Raw genomic sequence first — 16,052 nt, 5'->3', positions numbered from 1 at the left:
GAGGGTCGGAGGATGACTTCGTTGTGAAGTGGTACTTGGAAGTATTTGAGAATGGGAGTTATAAAACACCCAAAAAGAAGAGGCTCAAATTTCTGATAATGAATAAAAAGGTCGAAAATAATGGATGACCAATTTATCGAAAGAGAAGAAAGGATTGCGTAGATAAGAAGAGAGATTTTTCGAGGAACTAATCCCTGGCGGGGATGCTTGGGATAGAGGTTGTGGAGAAGAATCTGGGCAAGTAGCTGAGCTTGAGGTTGGAGATTCCTCATGTGCCACGGAAGTTGGTAGCAGTTGGTGCAAAGAAGTATTTTTCGAAGTACCGATCGGTCGATTGGTACTATGGCGTTAAGGTCGGTACCGGTGGAAGGTAGATTTAGAATTCTACCTAGGTCGGAAGCATTGAAAATCATCAGCTGTCCTCGGACTTTGCTGGTGATTGAGGTTTGTTCATGATCAGAAGAGAAGTTGGTATAAAACAGTCGAACTAGTTCAGGATAATAGGCGGCTGGGGATGAAGATCCTATGAGAGGTTTGAGTTCGGGGAGATAGGTGTCTAAGTCGAAGAACATGAAGTCGTCAAAGTTGATCAATTTTCCTTCATGAATGGGGCGAGAGCAGAGTGAGGTGTAGGTGTGAAACAAATCAGGATACCTTAGATCGGCGGAGGTGATCACATTGGTAGAAGAGGAAGCCATTTTCGAGTGTCTTGAAAATAAAGCACTAGGAGAGAAAGGAGCTAGAACTGAGAGAAATTTTGTATAAGGATAGAAAAGATCGAATGGAATGGTAGGAGATGAACCAATTGATTAAATAGAAGGAAGAAAATAATTGTTGATATGAAATGAGGAAATGCGTGAGTTGTAAAAATAAGAGACTTGTGAATGACAAATCAAATCAATTTTGGAAGAGAGTGTATTATATTAGCATAGATATTAAGAAGGACATAGTTTCGAAATAATTTTTCTATATATGTAACAAATTTACTATGGGCAATCTTGTTGGATAGTGAGAATAGTCATGAATTGAGTATGGAGTGTCATATTAATCGTAAGAGAAAGAATGATTCAAGAGTTTTTAAAGTTTTTCGTGAAGATCATGAAGAATAGAGAGTGAATAATGGCCTAATAAGAACAAACAACTTTTTTTTTCAAGAATTTACTTTATGTGAAAGCATTCCAAAATCGTGAAGAGGGAGTTTGGAATAGGACAAACATGAGAGTATGAGGAAATGCAATAATTTCTTATTTAAGAAGTGTATATTTTGATATACGTGAAAGGAGTGGGAATAGATATAAAGGAGGGTGTTACGGATATGTAAAAGAAATGAGAGTGGTCATAAAGGACACCAATCAGTTGAAGTTGGATAGAAATTGTATGACATAAAGTGGAGTGAAGGACAAGGTTTTAATGAATCTCGATTGGAGAGAGGTATAAAATATATGAGAGAGTCATGGTCATGGATGAAAAGGAACTTCGTATAATGTAGAGAGAGAGAGATAAAATGGTGATACAAAACGTACTAATGAGTGGAGTACAAGTTTTTGAAAAGAGAATTTTACCGTACTTTTTCGTAAAAGATGTAAACCATGAAGAGATGATAATAGATTGTTCTTAGGCTGTGATATAATAGATGATATAGTAAAAATTTATGTGAAATATAATAACTTAAAAGGTGGTACGAGAGGATAATCATTTGAATTTTTCATGAAGGGCATTAATGTCTTAGTGAAGTGTCGATAGGATGAAAGGAAGACATGATAAAAATAGAGTGTACATACTATATGATATAACAAATGATATAGTAAAATTTATACGTAAAAATATAGCAACTAGATCTTTAGAAGAAGAGGGTAAAAAGAACAAAAAAAATCATTCGATTTTGACTAAAATTTGAAAAGTAAGATTTCTCATAAAATAATATGTTATCATGTTGAAGGATCAACTTATCGTAAGAGAAGTTTTCACAAAAGGACAACAAATAATAAAGGAGATATGAGATGAGTGATGTGAACAATGTCATGATAGCTTTTAATATGATTAGTTCTTATGGATATGAGTAAAAGGAGATAGGACAAGGAGTCATTATGGATGTGTACTTGAAAGATGACAAGTTGAAAGACACAAAGAATGTTTCTTATAAGAGTTTAGAGTATACGTGAATATGGAAACCTAGTTTGACTAACAAAAATCGATAAGAAGAAAAAGACTTTTAAAATAAGATTTTAACAAAACTTATAAGAAGTATTATATTAAGATTAATTTATAAGTCACTTAGTTTACATATTCCTAGTTCTCTTCTAATTCGTGTGAAGTCTTCATGTCTTAATGGTTTAGTGAATATGTCTGCTAACTGTTGATTAGTGGATATGAATTCTAGTTTAATTATGTTGTTTAAGACTTGTTCTCTTAAGAAGTGGTGTCTTATTTGAATGTGCTTAGTTCGTGAGTGTAAAATAGGATTCTTAGATAGGTTTATAGCACTTGTATTATCACAAAAAATAGTTGTATTTTCAAAATTTAAACCAAGATCTTTTAATGTTTGTTTCATCCAGATAACTTGAGTACAAGCTAGGCTAGCAGCAATGTATTCGGCTTCAGTAGTTGATAATGATACACAATTCTGTTTCTTACTGAACCATGATACCAGTGAGTGCCCTAGCATGTGACATGTTCCACTTGTGCTTTTTCTGTCAGATTTACTTCCAGCAAAGTCAGCATCACTGTATGAGATTAGATCAAATGTAGAGGATTTTGAATAGAATAATCCAAAATCAACTGTGTCTTTTAAATATCTCATTATTCTTTTTACAGCTTTAAGATGTGATTCTTTTGGGTTTGACTGGAATCTAGCACACAAGCAAACACTAAACATTATATCTGGACGACTAGCAGTTAAATAAAGAAGTGATCCTATCATACCTCGGTATACCTTTGTATCAACAGTCTTACCATCTTCATCTTTGTCCAACACAGTAGTAGTGCTCATAGGAGTGGATTTTGAAGCAGTTGAGTTCATGTTGAACCTCTTCAGAAGTTCATGAGCATACTTAGATTGGTTGATGAAAACTCCATCCTTGGTTTGCTTAATATGCAGTCCAAGAAAGTAGGTGAGTTCTCCCATCATACTCATTTCGAATTCCTTCTACATGGACTTAGAAAAATCTTCACAGAGAGTGTTGTTAGAGGATCCAAAGATGATGTCGTCGACATAGATTTGAACAATTAGGGTATGATTATCCACTACTTTGACAAATAGTGTAGAATCTGCTTTGCCAACAGAAAAACCAGTTTTTAATAAAAAGGTTTTAAGTCTTTCGTACCAAGCACGAGGTGCTTGTTTTAAACCATACAAAGCACGTTTGAGTTTAAAAACATGATCTGGGTATTGTTCATTTTCAAATCCTGGAGGTTGTTTTACATAGACTTCTTCATTTATAAAACCATTTAAGAAAGCACTTTTAACATCCATTTGAAATAATTTGAAATCCATATAGCTTGCATATGCTAAGAGCATTCTAATAGATTCAAGTCGAGCAACAGGAGCAAATGTTTCATCAAATTCAATACCTTCCTCCTGGTTGTATCCTTGAGCTACTAGTCTGGCCTTGTTTCTTATAACATTACCTGTTTCGTCTAGCTTGTTTCTGAAGATCCATCTTGTCCCAATGATTGGATGATCCTTTGGTCTCGGCACAAGATCCCAAACGTCATTTCTTTGGAATTGATTCAGTTCTTCAGTCATGGCTAGCATCCAGAACTCATCAATGATGGCTTCATCAATCTTCTTTGGTTCAAGTTGAGAAATGAATGCCATGTTTGCAATCCGTTCTAGCTGAGCTCTAGTTTGAACCCTCTTTGTTAGTTCTCCCAAAATCTGCTTTTGAGGATGATCTTTGATATCGACAAAGGTTCTTTGGTGATCATCTTCATTAGATTTAGCTGTGTTATCTAAAAATAAATCTGTACTTTCAACATCATCATTAGTTTGTATATGAACAGATTGATCAATAGATTCACAAAAACTAACATGCATAGATTCTTCAATAGTATTATGACACTTATTGAAAACTCTGTATGCTTTACTATGACTTGAATATCCTAAGAATATGCCTTCAACAGATTTAGCATCAAACTTATCCAGGCTATCTTTTGTGTTTAGGATAAAGCATTTACATCCAAAGACTTTGAAGTAGTCTATTCTTGGAGTTCTGTCATAGAATAGTTCATAGGGAGTTTTATTTAATAAGGGTCTAATGAGAACTCTATTTGTTATGTAGCATGCAGTATTAACAGCTTCTGCCCAAAAAGATTTTACAAGATTATTGTGTTGGAGCATAGTCCTGGCAGATTCCTGAAGGGTTCTATTCTTTCTTTCTACTACACCATTTTGAGGTGCAGCTCTAGGGAAGGCAAAGTTATGAGAAATACCATGCAAGTTACAAAAATTTTCAAAGAGTTCATTTTCAAATTCTCCTCCATGGTCACTACGGATTTTAACAATAGAACATGATTTTTCGTTTTGTAATTTTTTACATAAGATTTCAAACTGACAAAACGTGTCACTTTTGTTTTTCAAAAATATTACCCAAGTAAATCTTGAGTAATCATCTACAATGACAAAAACATATCTATTATGATTAAGGCTAGCTACCCTAGAAGGACCAAAAAGGTCCAGGTGGAGAAGCTCTAAAGGTCTTTTACTTGAGATGACATTTTTTGATTTGAAAGGAGATTTTGACAATTTTCCTAATTGACATGCATCACAAAAATAATCCTTTTTAAAAGATATGTTGGGTAACCCACGTACTAATTTATTTTTAGCTAGTTTGGACATGTATTTTGAATTGACATGGCCCATTCTCATGTGCCATAGATGTTGAGTGTCATTATTAGCTATAAGACAATGTTCTGTGATGTTTTCTAGGTATAGTTCGTATATATTATTCTTTCTTATACCTTTTAAGATGATGTTTTCATTTGTGTCAGCTATGAGGCATGCATCATGATTAAAGCTAACATTATAACCTGTGTCACACATTTGACTGATACTTAGTAAGTTATGTTTTAAGCCTTTAACAAGGAGAACGTCTTTGATAAGAGGTTTGTCTATGTTACCAATATTTCCAATACCAATTATCAAACCTTTGTTGTTATCTCCAAAGGTGACGGTTCCTCCTTCTTTATGATGAAGAACAACAAAAAGGTCTGGATGTCCTGTCATGTGCTTTGAACATCCACTATCTAGTATCCATCTGTTCTTCTTTGAAGCCTGCAAAACATTAAGTAAATCTTCTTTTTGGTACCCAATCGGGTCCTTTTTTGTTAGACTTTGGAACCCATATCCATTTGGATTTGGGTTTGTCTATCTCTTTAGAGGAGTTAAAAAGATTATCAATATAATACTCCTTATTTGGTTCAGATGAACTTTTCACAAATGTGGTCTTTTGATTTATACAAGAAGGTTTTTTGAAATGAGAATAGCCAATCCCATTCTTGTAAAAGGAGACCTTCTGAGAGGATAAGAGTTTATCCAAGTTCTCTTTACCTTTAGTAAACTTGAAAACCGTTTTCATGAGGTTCTCAGTTTTACTTTTTAGCTCTGAAACTTCTACTTGCATATCTTTAGTTTTAGAGCTAGTAGAAGAAATTTCAGATATAAGCAAAAGATTTTTCTTTTTCAACTCAGAATTTTCACTGCTGAGTTTTTCATTCTCTTGAGAAAGCTCTAAATTTTCAGATTTTAAAGCTTTATTTTTGAAACTCAATTTTCTAGATTCTTCAAATAGTTCTTGAAAAGCATCTAGAAGTTCTTCAAAGGAAAAATCAGAGATTTCACTTACCGAACTTTCGTTTGCCATGAAGCACATATTTGCAGTTTCGGCTTCATCATCACTTGACTCTTCACTAGTAGATGATTCTGAATCATCCCATTGAGCATGCAGAGCCTTTTTCTTGAAGAACCTCTTCTTTGGTTCCTCAGTCTTGGACTTTCTTTTGAGAAGGGGACAGTCACGTTTTAAGTGCCCTGGCTTATTACACTGAAAGCACATGGGATCTTCTTTAAGATCTTTTCTTTCCTTGTGCTTGTTTGGAAGCCGGTTCCTTCTCATGAAGCGCTGGAATTTTCTGGTAAGTAGCGCAATTTTTGATTCTTTATCTGAGTCTTCATTCTCAGATAGGGCTGGGAAAGCTAGAGTTTTCTTTACTGGTTGCTCTTCTTCCCTTCTTTCTTTCATGTGGACTTCATAGGCCATAAGATTGCCTATTAAGTCGTCCAATGTAAGCTTAGATAAATCTTGAGCTTCTTCAATAGCAGTGGTCTTTCTCTCCCAATCAGTTGTGAGAGATCTCAAGATTTTCTTCACCTTTTCAGTCTGGGAATATGTTACACCCAGAGATTTCAGATCGTTGGTGATGTTGGTGAATCTGGTAAACATCTCTGTGATGAGTTCATCTTTGTTCATTTTGAACAACTCATATTTTCTAACAAGAGATGATATTTTGGCTTCTTTAACTTTGTTGGTTCCTTCATGAATCACCTCCAAAGAATGCCAAATGTCATATGCAGATTCACATATAGATATTCTGTTGAATTCATTTTGATCAATGGCACAATATAAGGCATTCATAGCCTTTGCATTTAAGTTTGCCATTTTCTTTTCTTCATCAGACCATAAGTTATAGTCTGCGGATGGAGATGTGTATGGATGCTCAACAATTTTCCATACAGCAAAGTCTATGGATTTGAGAAAGATAGCCATTTTGCACTTCCAATATCCATAGTTGGAGCCATTGAAGAAGGGAGGACGAGATGCGTGTTGACCTTCAATATCACGAGCATAAGAGGTAGATGCCATTTGTGCTGGAAGACTTGTTACGTCGAAACCAGCAAACCTGCTCTGATACCAAATGAAATTCCACTAGAGGGGGGGTGAATAGTGAAATATGATAATGATCGATAAAATAAAATAATTAAGCAATAAGGCACAACACATAAAACACAGAAGTTATACTGGTTCGGTCAATTTCCAGACCTACATCCAGTCCCCAAGCAAACCACTTGAGATTCCACTATAACATCCGAGTTACCGGATAAATAGTACAACACCCTCTTCCCAAGAGGTCTTCTTCTCTCAACAGAGAAGGGGCACACCCTCTTCCCAAGAGGTCTTCTTCTCTCAACAGAGAAGGGCAACACCCTCTTTCACAGAGGTCTACTTCTTTAAACAAAGAAGGAGTACAGTGAATAAACAGAGTTACAATACTTCCTATAGAACCTTCAGAATGATATGAATGCACAAATGAAGGATTCTAAGAATGTTCTGTTTGTCACTCAGAAGATACTCTTTGTCAAAGAGTTGGACTTGACTTTTTCTCTTTTCTTTCTTTTTCTTTTTCTCTTTCTTTTTCAAGGCTCTCTTTTCAAATCACGAATAGAATATTTTTCTCTTTGTAAGCTCACACGTCTATTTCATTCCTCTTATTTGAATAGTTTATGTGTGTGTGTTTATATAGCTTATAAAAAGTAGTCGTTACATTTTGGAATTGTAACTTTTTGAAATATGAAATGTTATGTCTTTTCAAAAATATCTTTTAGAGAAGATCGAGAATGCCTTTTTCCAGAAGAGTAAGATAGAGGGTACACTAGTCGTTGTAGTGTTTTAGGTAATACATTTTTTATGTAAGAAGGTCTATTTCTTACAATAGTATATTTGAACGTTGGGTTGTAGTTTTGTCTTTATTCTAATTAATGATTTGAGGTACATAAGTACTTCTTTACTTTAAATGAGTGTAAGTACAATGAGTGCTTTGAGATATTTATTTGTACATAGTCATGTTAAGTGTTTTCTTTATGTTGTGGTTTTCAAAGTCTTCAGAGAGAATGAGGACTACAAGAAAGTCGACATTCTTTGAGAAGGATATTAACAAGGATTTCTTACAGGAGGTATTTAATGCTTGTACAAGGAGAATGATGACTTCAAGTAAGTCGACATTCTATGGTTTTGTAAAAAGGTAACTAGAGTCTTTTCAAAACATATTATATTTATATTTTATGTTTATGAGTAAGTCGACATTCTATGGGTTTGTAAAAAAGTAACTAAAGTCTTTTCAACATATATTATATTTGTATTTAATGTTTATGAGTAAGTCGATTTATGTTTTTGTCTTCTTCTTGTATTAAGAAACATTTCATTAAAGAAGATACTTAAGTCTTTTCAAAAACATATTTTATTTGTTTTTCTTATGTAGCCGATTTTATGTTGTCTTGTATATAGTGTAAGGTATAATGACAAAATGTCTTTTTCATAAAAGGTTGTAAGAAGGTACAATTATTATATGACAAAATATCTTTTTCATAAAAGGTTGTAAGAAGGTACAATTATTATATGACAAAATATCTTTTTCATAAAAGGTTGTAAGAAGGTACACTTGTTGGTTTTCAAAAAAGAACCTTTTTGAAACTATCGTATACTTTTATGATATAGTATGTATGAATGAGTTATGTAATATGCAATATGCAAGTTCCTGAAGGTTCTGTTACATATGACTCTAAAGAAGAAAAAAATCTTCAACTTGAGGTAGCCGATTTCTTCATTTGAACTTTAGGAAAGCATGGCTCATCAAGCTTTTTCTTCAAGGAGTATGATTGCACCATAGTTGTACTTGAACAGGAAGTCTCCATCCTTATTGGGTGAGATATCCTTGCATCAAATACTCGTTAGATTTAAGGCAAAACATATTTAGTCATAATATAACATTATTTCAAGAGAACATATTATCATATCATACAAAATTAAATAAGACAGTGTATCTTATTATGTGACATCAAAACCGAGTTTCTCAACAATGATGATGTCTTATGATATGATTATGGAACAGCCATAAGAACACCATGACTTACTACATAAGTGAGACTCACAATATGATATATTTATTTGAATATGATATTGCCTATTAAGGGTTATAATTTTAATTGTGATATGATGAGAAACCTATATGATTATGTGAAATTAGTGCATGCAAGAACAATGTCATCACTAAACTTATATCATATGAAAAAAAAAATCAGTATTCATATTAATGATGAAAAGATCCACATGACTATGTGAAAAATAACTCATAGAATGTGTGAAAAATATCATATTTAAACATAAAGAAAATATACATGGCTATGTAAAAAATAATCTATAGCATGTGTAAAAACCTCATACTTAGAGATTGAATGACGAAAAAGTTCACATAATTATGTGAAAAATAACCTATAACATTATGTGAAAAATATCATATTTAAATATTGAATCCAAGAAATTATGTGAGTTTATTTGGTGCTTGTTTTATTATGAAGTAATATATAATATACTGGTTGTAATATAATATGGGTGCTCGGCCCATGTCACCAAGTGTAACCATATGGTCTCACATATGGATTCACAAGAGACCACAAATAATGTGGTGAGGCCCATAACTCATAGGATACCCAACACAGTGAGAATCTAAGAGCCATAATTTTAGTAGGGAGCTCACATCTTATTGGATTCTCAACACATTTGGGAATCCAATGAGACAATTAGGTTGAGAAATGGCTACCTAGTAGAGGCTTATTTATACCCAGCCCCTGCCTCTGCAAAAAATGATCAATATCAATATCAGGTTATTCCCTTGAAGCAGATCATTCATCACCATCTCCATTCTCATCTCCTACATATATCAGGTGCTCCTCTCACACACTGCGCACACCACGGTCCTGAATTCCGACAGACACACACACATGAAATCCCGAATGATCAAAATGGTCCATATCAAACAAAAAACAAAGAACAGATTCAGCTATACTTTTTGGTACATGAAGTCCATATCTAATGGATCTAGCTACACAAGTCCCATAGCATTTCTAGTGTTTTGCTATTTTGATACGCCCAAGTCTATCTCCGTGCGTATCTTAAAGTTGCCTTCTCCTTGGGTTGGTTTCTATACAAAGCTTGAGTTGGGCTGCACTGGGCTCGCCCATCTCTATCGCATGCCAAAGTTTTCCTCCACAGACACAGATCAACCATCGTCACCTACACAACTTGCCCTTCTTGAGGCGTCTGGAACCGCACTCCCTTTTTCTGCACACCAACAAATAAACAAGCCATGAGAGATCGGTTGAAAGCAAGCAACTGACCAAGTTTCAATTTTGGACCCGCAAATGGGTCAAATCCAGGATAGAGGTTTTGCAAATTGTAGCTGTCCTGGATTCGACATGGATCTGATTCTTCATGTATTTAGCTGTTTTGGATCCGACCCATTTGCATCCCTACCTAAAACAAGCTAGTGACAATGGGGATGGCAGTGGGGCGGGGCACAAGGTCTCCACCCCCGCCCCGCCTCAAGATTTTATCCTCCACCCCCGCCTTAATCCCCGTTTCATGTCCTCCATCCCCGGTTCAAATGGGGATGAGGCGGGGCGGGGCAGGGATATTGCGGGGAAAAGTGGTCGGGGTGGTGTTGAGGCGGGGATTGTGGCGGGGGCGGGGCGGGGAAAAGTGCACGTCCATCCCCGCCTCCATCCCCGGACGGGGATGGATTTTAACCTCCTCCATCCCCGTTTCATACCCTTCATCCCCGGTCCAAACGGAGCAAGGCGGGCGGGGCCCGCTTTCCCCCGGTCCACTGCCATCCCTAAGTGACAGGTACCTAAAATAAACAATCAGGATAGATGATAGGTAACGTGATGCAGAATTGATTTAACATGGCATCAATCTATATAACCCACAATCCACCATTTATTTACAAGACAGTCGGATCTCGTGTGGGGCTCATGCCAGATGGACCTCAATTGTCAAGACTGTGGTATTCAAACGCAGCCTTAAAAAGCTATGTCACATAGACACGAAAAAAGAACACAGTAAAAACCATTTGTGTAGTATTTTTTTACTAAGAATTAGTATATAAGAGGGGCATAGTGACAAAAGTTTGTATCGGCAATTTCTCGTTTTTCAAAAACTCGTGAGAAATTGAAAAAATTTCATAAATCTTGCATTTTTTTTTCGGTAAAATCTTGGCAATAAAAAATTAATTAAAAAATATAAAAATTATTTTTATAAGAAAATATTAATAAAAGTTATTTAAAATAAAAACAGAAGATTTTTTTGCTATAAATAACCGTTTAAAATGTAAATATCGGTATTTATGTTTTTTCATAAATCTCATGATATTTTGAAAATCTCACGAGAAATTATCGTTTTAAAACTTTCAGGCAATTTCTCGCGATATTATTGTAAGATTTTCATAAATCTCGCGATATTTGTCACACTAATAAGAGGACGCCACACTACACACTAGAGCAAATTGGAGTATCCCTGTGACATCAACAAAAGGCTGGCTAAATGCCAAAAAAAAGCATCCCATATGCTTCTTTTTGCCTTAATGGTATTTTTTTTGAAAGGCAAGTTGGGGTTAGGCAGACCCTACCAGTTATACAACTATACCATTGGGTTTTGAACCTTCGACGACCCCACACAAGGAGACGTGCACTAGCTGCTCCAACCAGACAAGCTGAACCCCCGTTGGTACCCCCTAGTAGTATTGTTAGAAGTGCTTTTGACAAATCTGCATGGGGGGCAGGTGTAGCATTGCATCATAGTGACAATTCTCGTGAAAAATTACCCTAGAGTTAAAAACGGTAATTACACGTGAGTTTTTTGTAAAGAACATAAATATCACATTTTAAACACAATATTTATGTTTTTATCGGATATTTATCATGAAAAAACCATGTTCTTTTATTTCTAAATACTTTTTATGTATACTATCTTATAAAAAAAAATTTTTTATTGCCAAGATTTTGTCAAAATATGCAAGATTAAAAAAAAAAATTCAAATTCTCGTGAGTTTTTTGCTGCCGATATTTTTCAGTTTTTCACCTTTTGTCACTATGCTTTGCATACACAAGCACGCCGGACACAAAACTGTCAATCATAGAGGGGAAAACTTACGATATTTTGAAAAAACAGGATTCACTTGAGAAAATATCAATATATATGTTCTTTTCTTCTTAGATTGGCAAGCAGGGGTTAGGCAGAGTCAGACCCCTCACCAGTTCATTAATTATCAATCTGTTCTAAAATATATAAAAATAATATAAAAATCAACGCAGAAAGTGCTTTTTTGAATTATTATATGGCTAAAAACACGGTATTTTCAAACAGGCGATATTTTGAAAACATCTCTGGTATAAATATCACTCTTTTGAAAACATGGTTATAGATATTTTTAAAAATCGGCAATAATTGTGACTACTTTTCAAAGGGATCATTTTTAATTACTCGTGGCTTTTGTGAATGTATGACGAGACAATGTCTCTCATCCATGATTGAACTAAGAGGCTTCACAAAAGGGACTGTCACAAGCAGCCGTCCATCTAAATATGAACGGTGGCGCAGCTACACACGTATAGGTAGTTTTGATGTGCACCGGTGTGCGCCCACCTTGGACCACTCTGACCAAGGAAATAGGTTTGGGTCAGTGTGAGTGCAACAGAAAATATTTGCAGGGTTTATAAAAAAGGAATTTTTCATATACCCCTAATAGGGATGGCAGTAGACCGAGCATCTCAAAATCCTGCCCTTCATCCCTGCCCCGGGTCTGGATTTTAACCTCCATTCCCGTTTCATGTCTTTCATCCTCGGTCCAAATGAGGCAAGGCGGGCAGAGCCCTGTTTTCCCTCAATCCACTGCCATCCCTAAAGAAGGATCGGAGACAGGACGGGCCGGGCAAGGCGGAGATCGGAGACGGGAACAGGAAAAAGCATAATTTAATCTCCGCCTTCATCTCTACACAGTTTTGATTTTAACCTTCATGCTCACCTCTATCCCCGTTTCATGTCCTCCATCCCTGGTCCAAACGAAACGAGGTGGGGCGGGGCGGGGCCCCATTTTCTCCCACTGCCATCCCTAACCCCTAAAGTTTTTAGTCTAATTTCAACAACAGATGAAGGGCAGCCATGTGCAGCCGCACACTTAGATTGTAGAATGTGATCGCACCTGATCTACCCTCTGATGCGGCCTATATATGTGCTTTTTTTCGACAGATAAACAGGGGTAGGCAGACCTCTACCAGTTATACAATCATACCATTGGGATTGAAACTTGCAACGTCTCAATACAAGGTGACATGCACTAAGACAAGCTGAGCCCCCTTTGGGAGATGGATTGGGGTGTTTACCTCTTAGATGGGTTCCACAAATTTTTTTCCAAATAGAGAATGAGAGAAATTCACTGGCTGATGTTTTTTGATAAAAGTGCAAGAAATATTATTTTTAAATGATTTAAAGATGGTATTTATTTTTAGTTTATTTTTTTTTCATTTTTTTAAAACTATGAAAAAATAAAAAAGTTTTAAATTATCATGAGAAGGTTGGCCGCCAATATTAAATTTTTTTTTTTCTAATTTTTAACGATGAGGATAACAAAGTGAGGTCTTTTTTTTTAACCCTATTCAAGTGAGTCCCGATAGGGTGCAATACGGTTGCACAAAAAATTGTGCATTAAACACCCCCATCACCCTCCATCAGGTCTTGGGTCCCACACCTAACAAGCCTTGTTCCTAAGATGGAGAGTGATGAGGAGCTTAATGCATAAATATTTGTACAATCATATTGCACTCGATCTTTTCACTTTTCGAGTGCAATATGATTGACAAAAAATTGTGCATTAACCCTCTATAACATCAGGTCTTGGGTCCCACACCTGACAGGCCCTCTAACTATTTTTTTGACTAGCAAGTCTTCCATGGATTCTAACCCAAGATCCTTAGCTATTGATGGCCCAACCAAACCATCTAGCCATCTCATTTGACCGTCGGCTTAGAAAAGTGGTTCAAGTACGAAATAATCCACCAGAATTCTATTAGACTGGAACATTTTTTATTGTTCATGCATGCAAAATTGAAAAAGAAAATAATGTAAAGAACAAATGATCCCTTTGAAAAGTAGTCACAATTATTGTCAATTTTTAAAATATCTATAACTATATTTTCCAGAAAGCCACGAGTAATAAATATATGTGAGAGCATGAAATTTTTAACCACGAGTAAAAAACAAATGAACCTTAAGGAAGATGACAAGGTAGAACCCTTAAAATAAAAATATTTAACCAAAAACTAGAAAAAATAAAAGAAATAACAACACAAACATATAAATATATGTGAAAGCATAAACAAGGAAAATAACGCCGAATTCATTTTAAAAAACATCAAAATAGCACCATGGTAGTGACAACATCAAATAACATAATAACGTGTAATTGACATTTTTAAACGAAACTCAGAGAGAGAGAGAGAGAGAGAGAGAGAGAGAGAGAAATCACCTTCCATCACCATCTCCAAAAGTATGCATGTCTCTCTTTTTAAAAGGTAGCCTAACAAAATTTGTTAAGCATTTTTAACTTGGAAATTCTGATGGGATCTGGTACATTACATTAGTGTTGGTGCGGTACTAAAACAAAACAAAACTCATTAAAGGATTTATAATAACCTTTCTGTGCAGCTTGTTACTGTTTAAATTTTAAGTCCAGAAAGTATGAGAGCTGAGAAACGGATCCCATCATTTGAAATCGAGAATCATTTAGTCATTGATTGGATGGTTATGATTGAAAGTATGATGAAACCCATCCTATTTCATATTTACACAAAACTGTTCTCAGGATTAAAAAACTAGCCGTGTTGGTTCTGCCGGTGGTACTTATGATCATTGTTCTGGCAGCACAAAACTCCATGGATTTACTCATTGCCTTGTGTAAGGGATGACGCTCATGGGATTTGAACCTATACCGCTTGCCTAGCTGCCTAATCCCTCATGGTGACAACGAATGAATAGAACCTGATAACCCTGATCATCGATTCTATACAAATCTCCACTGCACATCTCACTCGAGAACCGTGAGAGTGGGGGACACGCACATCTGAGATGTGCGGTGCGGTGGGATTCGATATAACCGAATATGACACGGCAAAGCAAGATGCAACGAACAAAGGAAGGGCAAAGAGAAAAGGAAATTGGAGAATTACCTGACGGGCCGTGGTCTTGGCTGAGCCGGCCTCCTGGATGCTCCCGAGAGCCGGCTTCCAGGCGCTGAGATTGCCGCTCTTGCTGCCCTCGGCTACAGCGGCGCCCTCCTCCTCCCGGTTGAGGCAGAGGCCAATGATCTTCTCGGCAGCGTCGGCGGCGTCGGAGCTCCCCTGGACGAGCTGGGACACCTGAGACTTGGGCAGCCTCATCTTCACCCTCATCATGCCCTCCTCCTCGCCGGGGCCCTTCACGTACGTGAGGTCAGAGGCGGAGCGCTTGGCCAGCATGAGGCTCTCCAGCCGCTCCTTGGCGCCCATCTGTATGCCCGACCTCACCCGCCTGGGCTCCCACTCTCTTTCTCTCTGCCTCTGCTGCTGAGGCAGCAGCTTCGGCAGCTCCACCAGGAAGTAGAGCTTCTTCTTGCCACCGCGAAGTTCGTGGTCGTCCTCCAGCGGCCTCGCCTCCGTTCCGAGCCTCTTCACCGCCTCCGAGTCCAGCACCGCGTGGTTGGGGTACTGCTGCACCACGTCCCGCACCAGCATCGGCCCCTTCAGCTCCAGTGTCTCCCCGTCCACCTTCATCAGCCGCACGCTCTTCTTTCCCCTCAACACCATCGCGTTCCCCATCTCTCTTTTGATTTCTTTAACTTTCCTTTCCCCTTTGTTTGGGTAGCGGTGGTTGATATATAAAGGACGGGGAAGGTTGTACTCCTCTCCCTCTCTGTTTCTCTTGCTTTTTTTTTTTGCCTTTGGATTCAAGCCAAAAACTCACGAGAATTTGATTTTCTTTTCAAAAATCTCGGCAATAAAAAAATATTTTTTATAAGAGTATACATAAAAAAAATAGAAATAAAAACACACGGTTATTCACGATAAATATCCGATAAAAACATAAATATCATATTTAAAATGTGATATTTACGTTTTTAACGAAAAACTGGCTTGTAATTACCGTTTTTAACCTTCAGGTAATTTCTCGATAGATTTGCCACTATGATTG

The 16,052-nt window shown here is 36.7% G+C and overlaps 1 protein-coding gene across 2 annotated transcripts in view; it reads right to left on the bottom strand.

The window, feature by feature from the left end:
• LOC149816492 (uncharacterized protein At1g66480-like) overlaps positions 1–15,711 on the bottom strand; it is a 36,078-nt gene extending 20,367 nt beyond the window's left edge. The window contains exons 1-2 of one of the 2 annotated variants that reach the window (XM_089987326.1): positions 15,053–15,711; positions 9,786–10,112 (exon numbers count right to left, since the gene is read on the bottom strand). In XM_089987326.1, coding sequence (XP_089843452.1) covers positions 10,065–10,112; positions 15,053–15,679 — 675 coding nt within the window. In that variant the 5' untranslated portion in view covers positions 15,680–15,711 and the 3' untranslated portion in view covers positions 9,786–10,064. Of the gene's footprint in view, positions 1–9,785; positions 10,113–15,052 lie in introns of those variants that run through there. The other variant, XM_089987325.1, reaches the window with a different exon arrangement.
• Between the last annotated feature and the right edge of the window lie 341 nt (positions 15,712–16,052).

Source organism: Nuphar pumila, chromosome 14 (genome assembly GCF_984573655.1).
Source record: "Nuphar pumila chromosome 14, dmNupPumi1.hap1.1, whole genome shotgun sequence".
In the NCBI taxonomy this organism is placed as follows: domain Eukaryota; kingdom Viridiplantae; phylum Streptophyta; class Magnoliopsida; order Nymphaeales; family Nymphaeaceae; genus Nuphar; species Nuphar pumila.
Note: the sequence above shows the minus strand (reverse complement) of the source record. Positions and strands in the feature narration are given on the sequence as shown.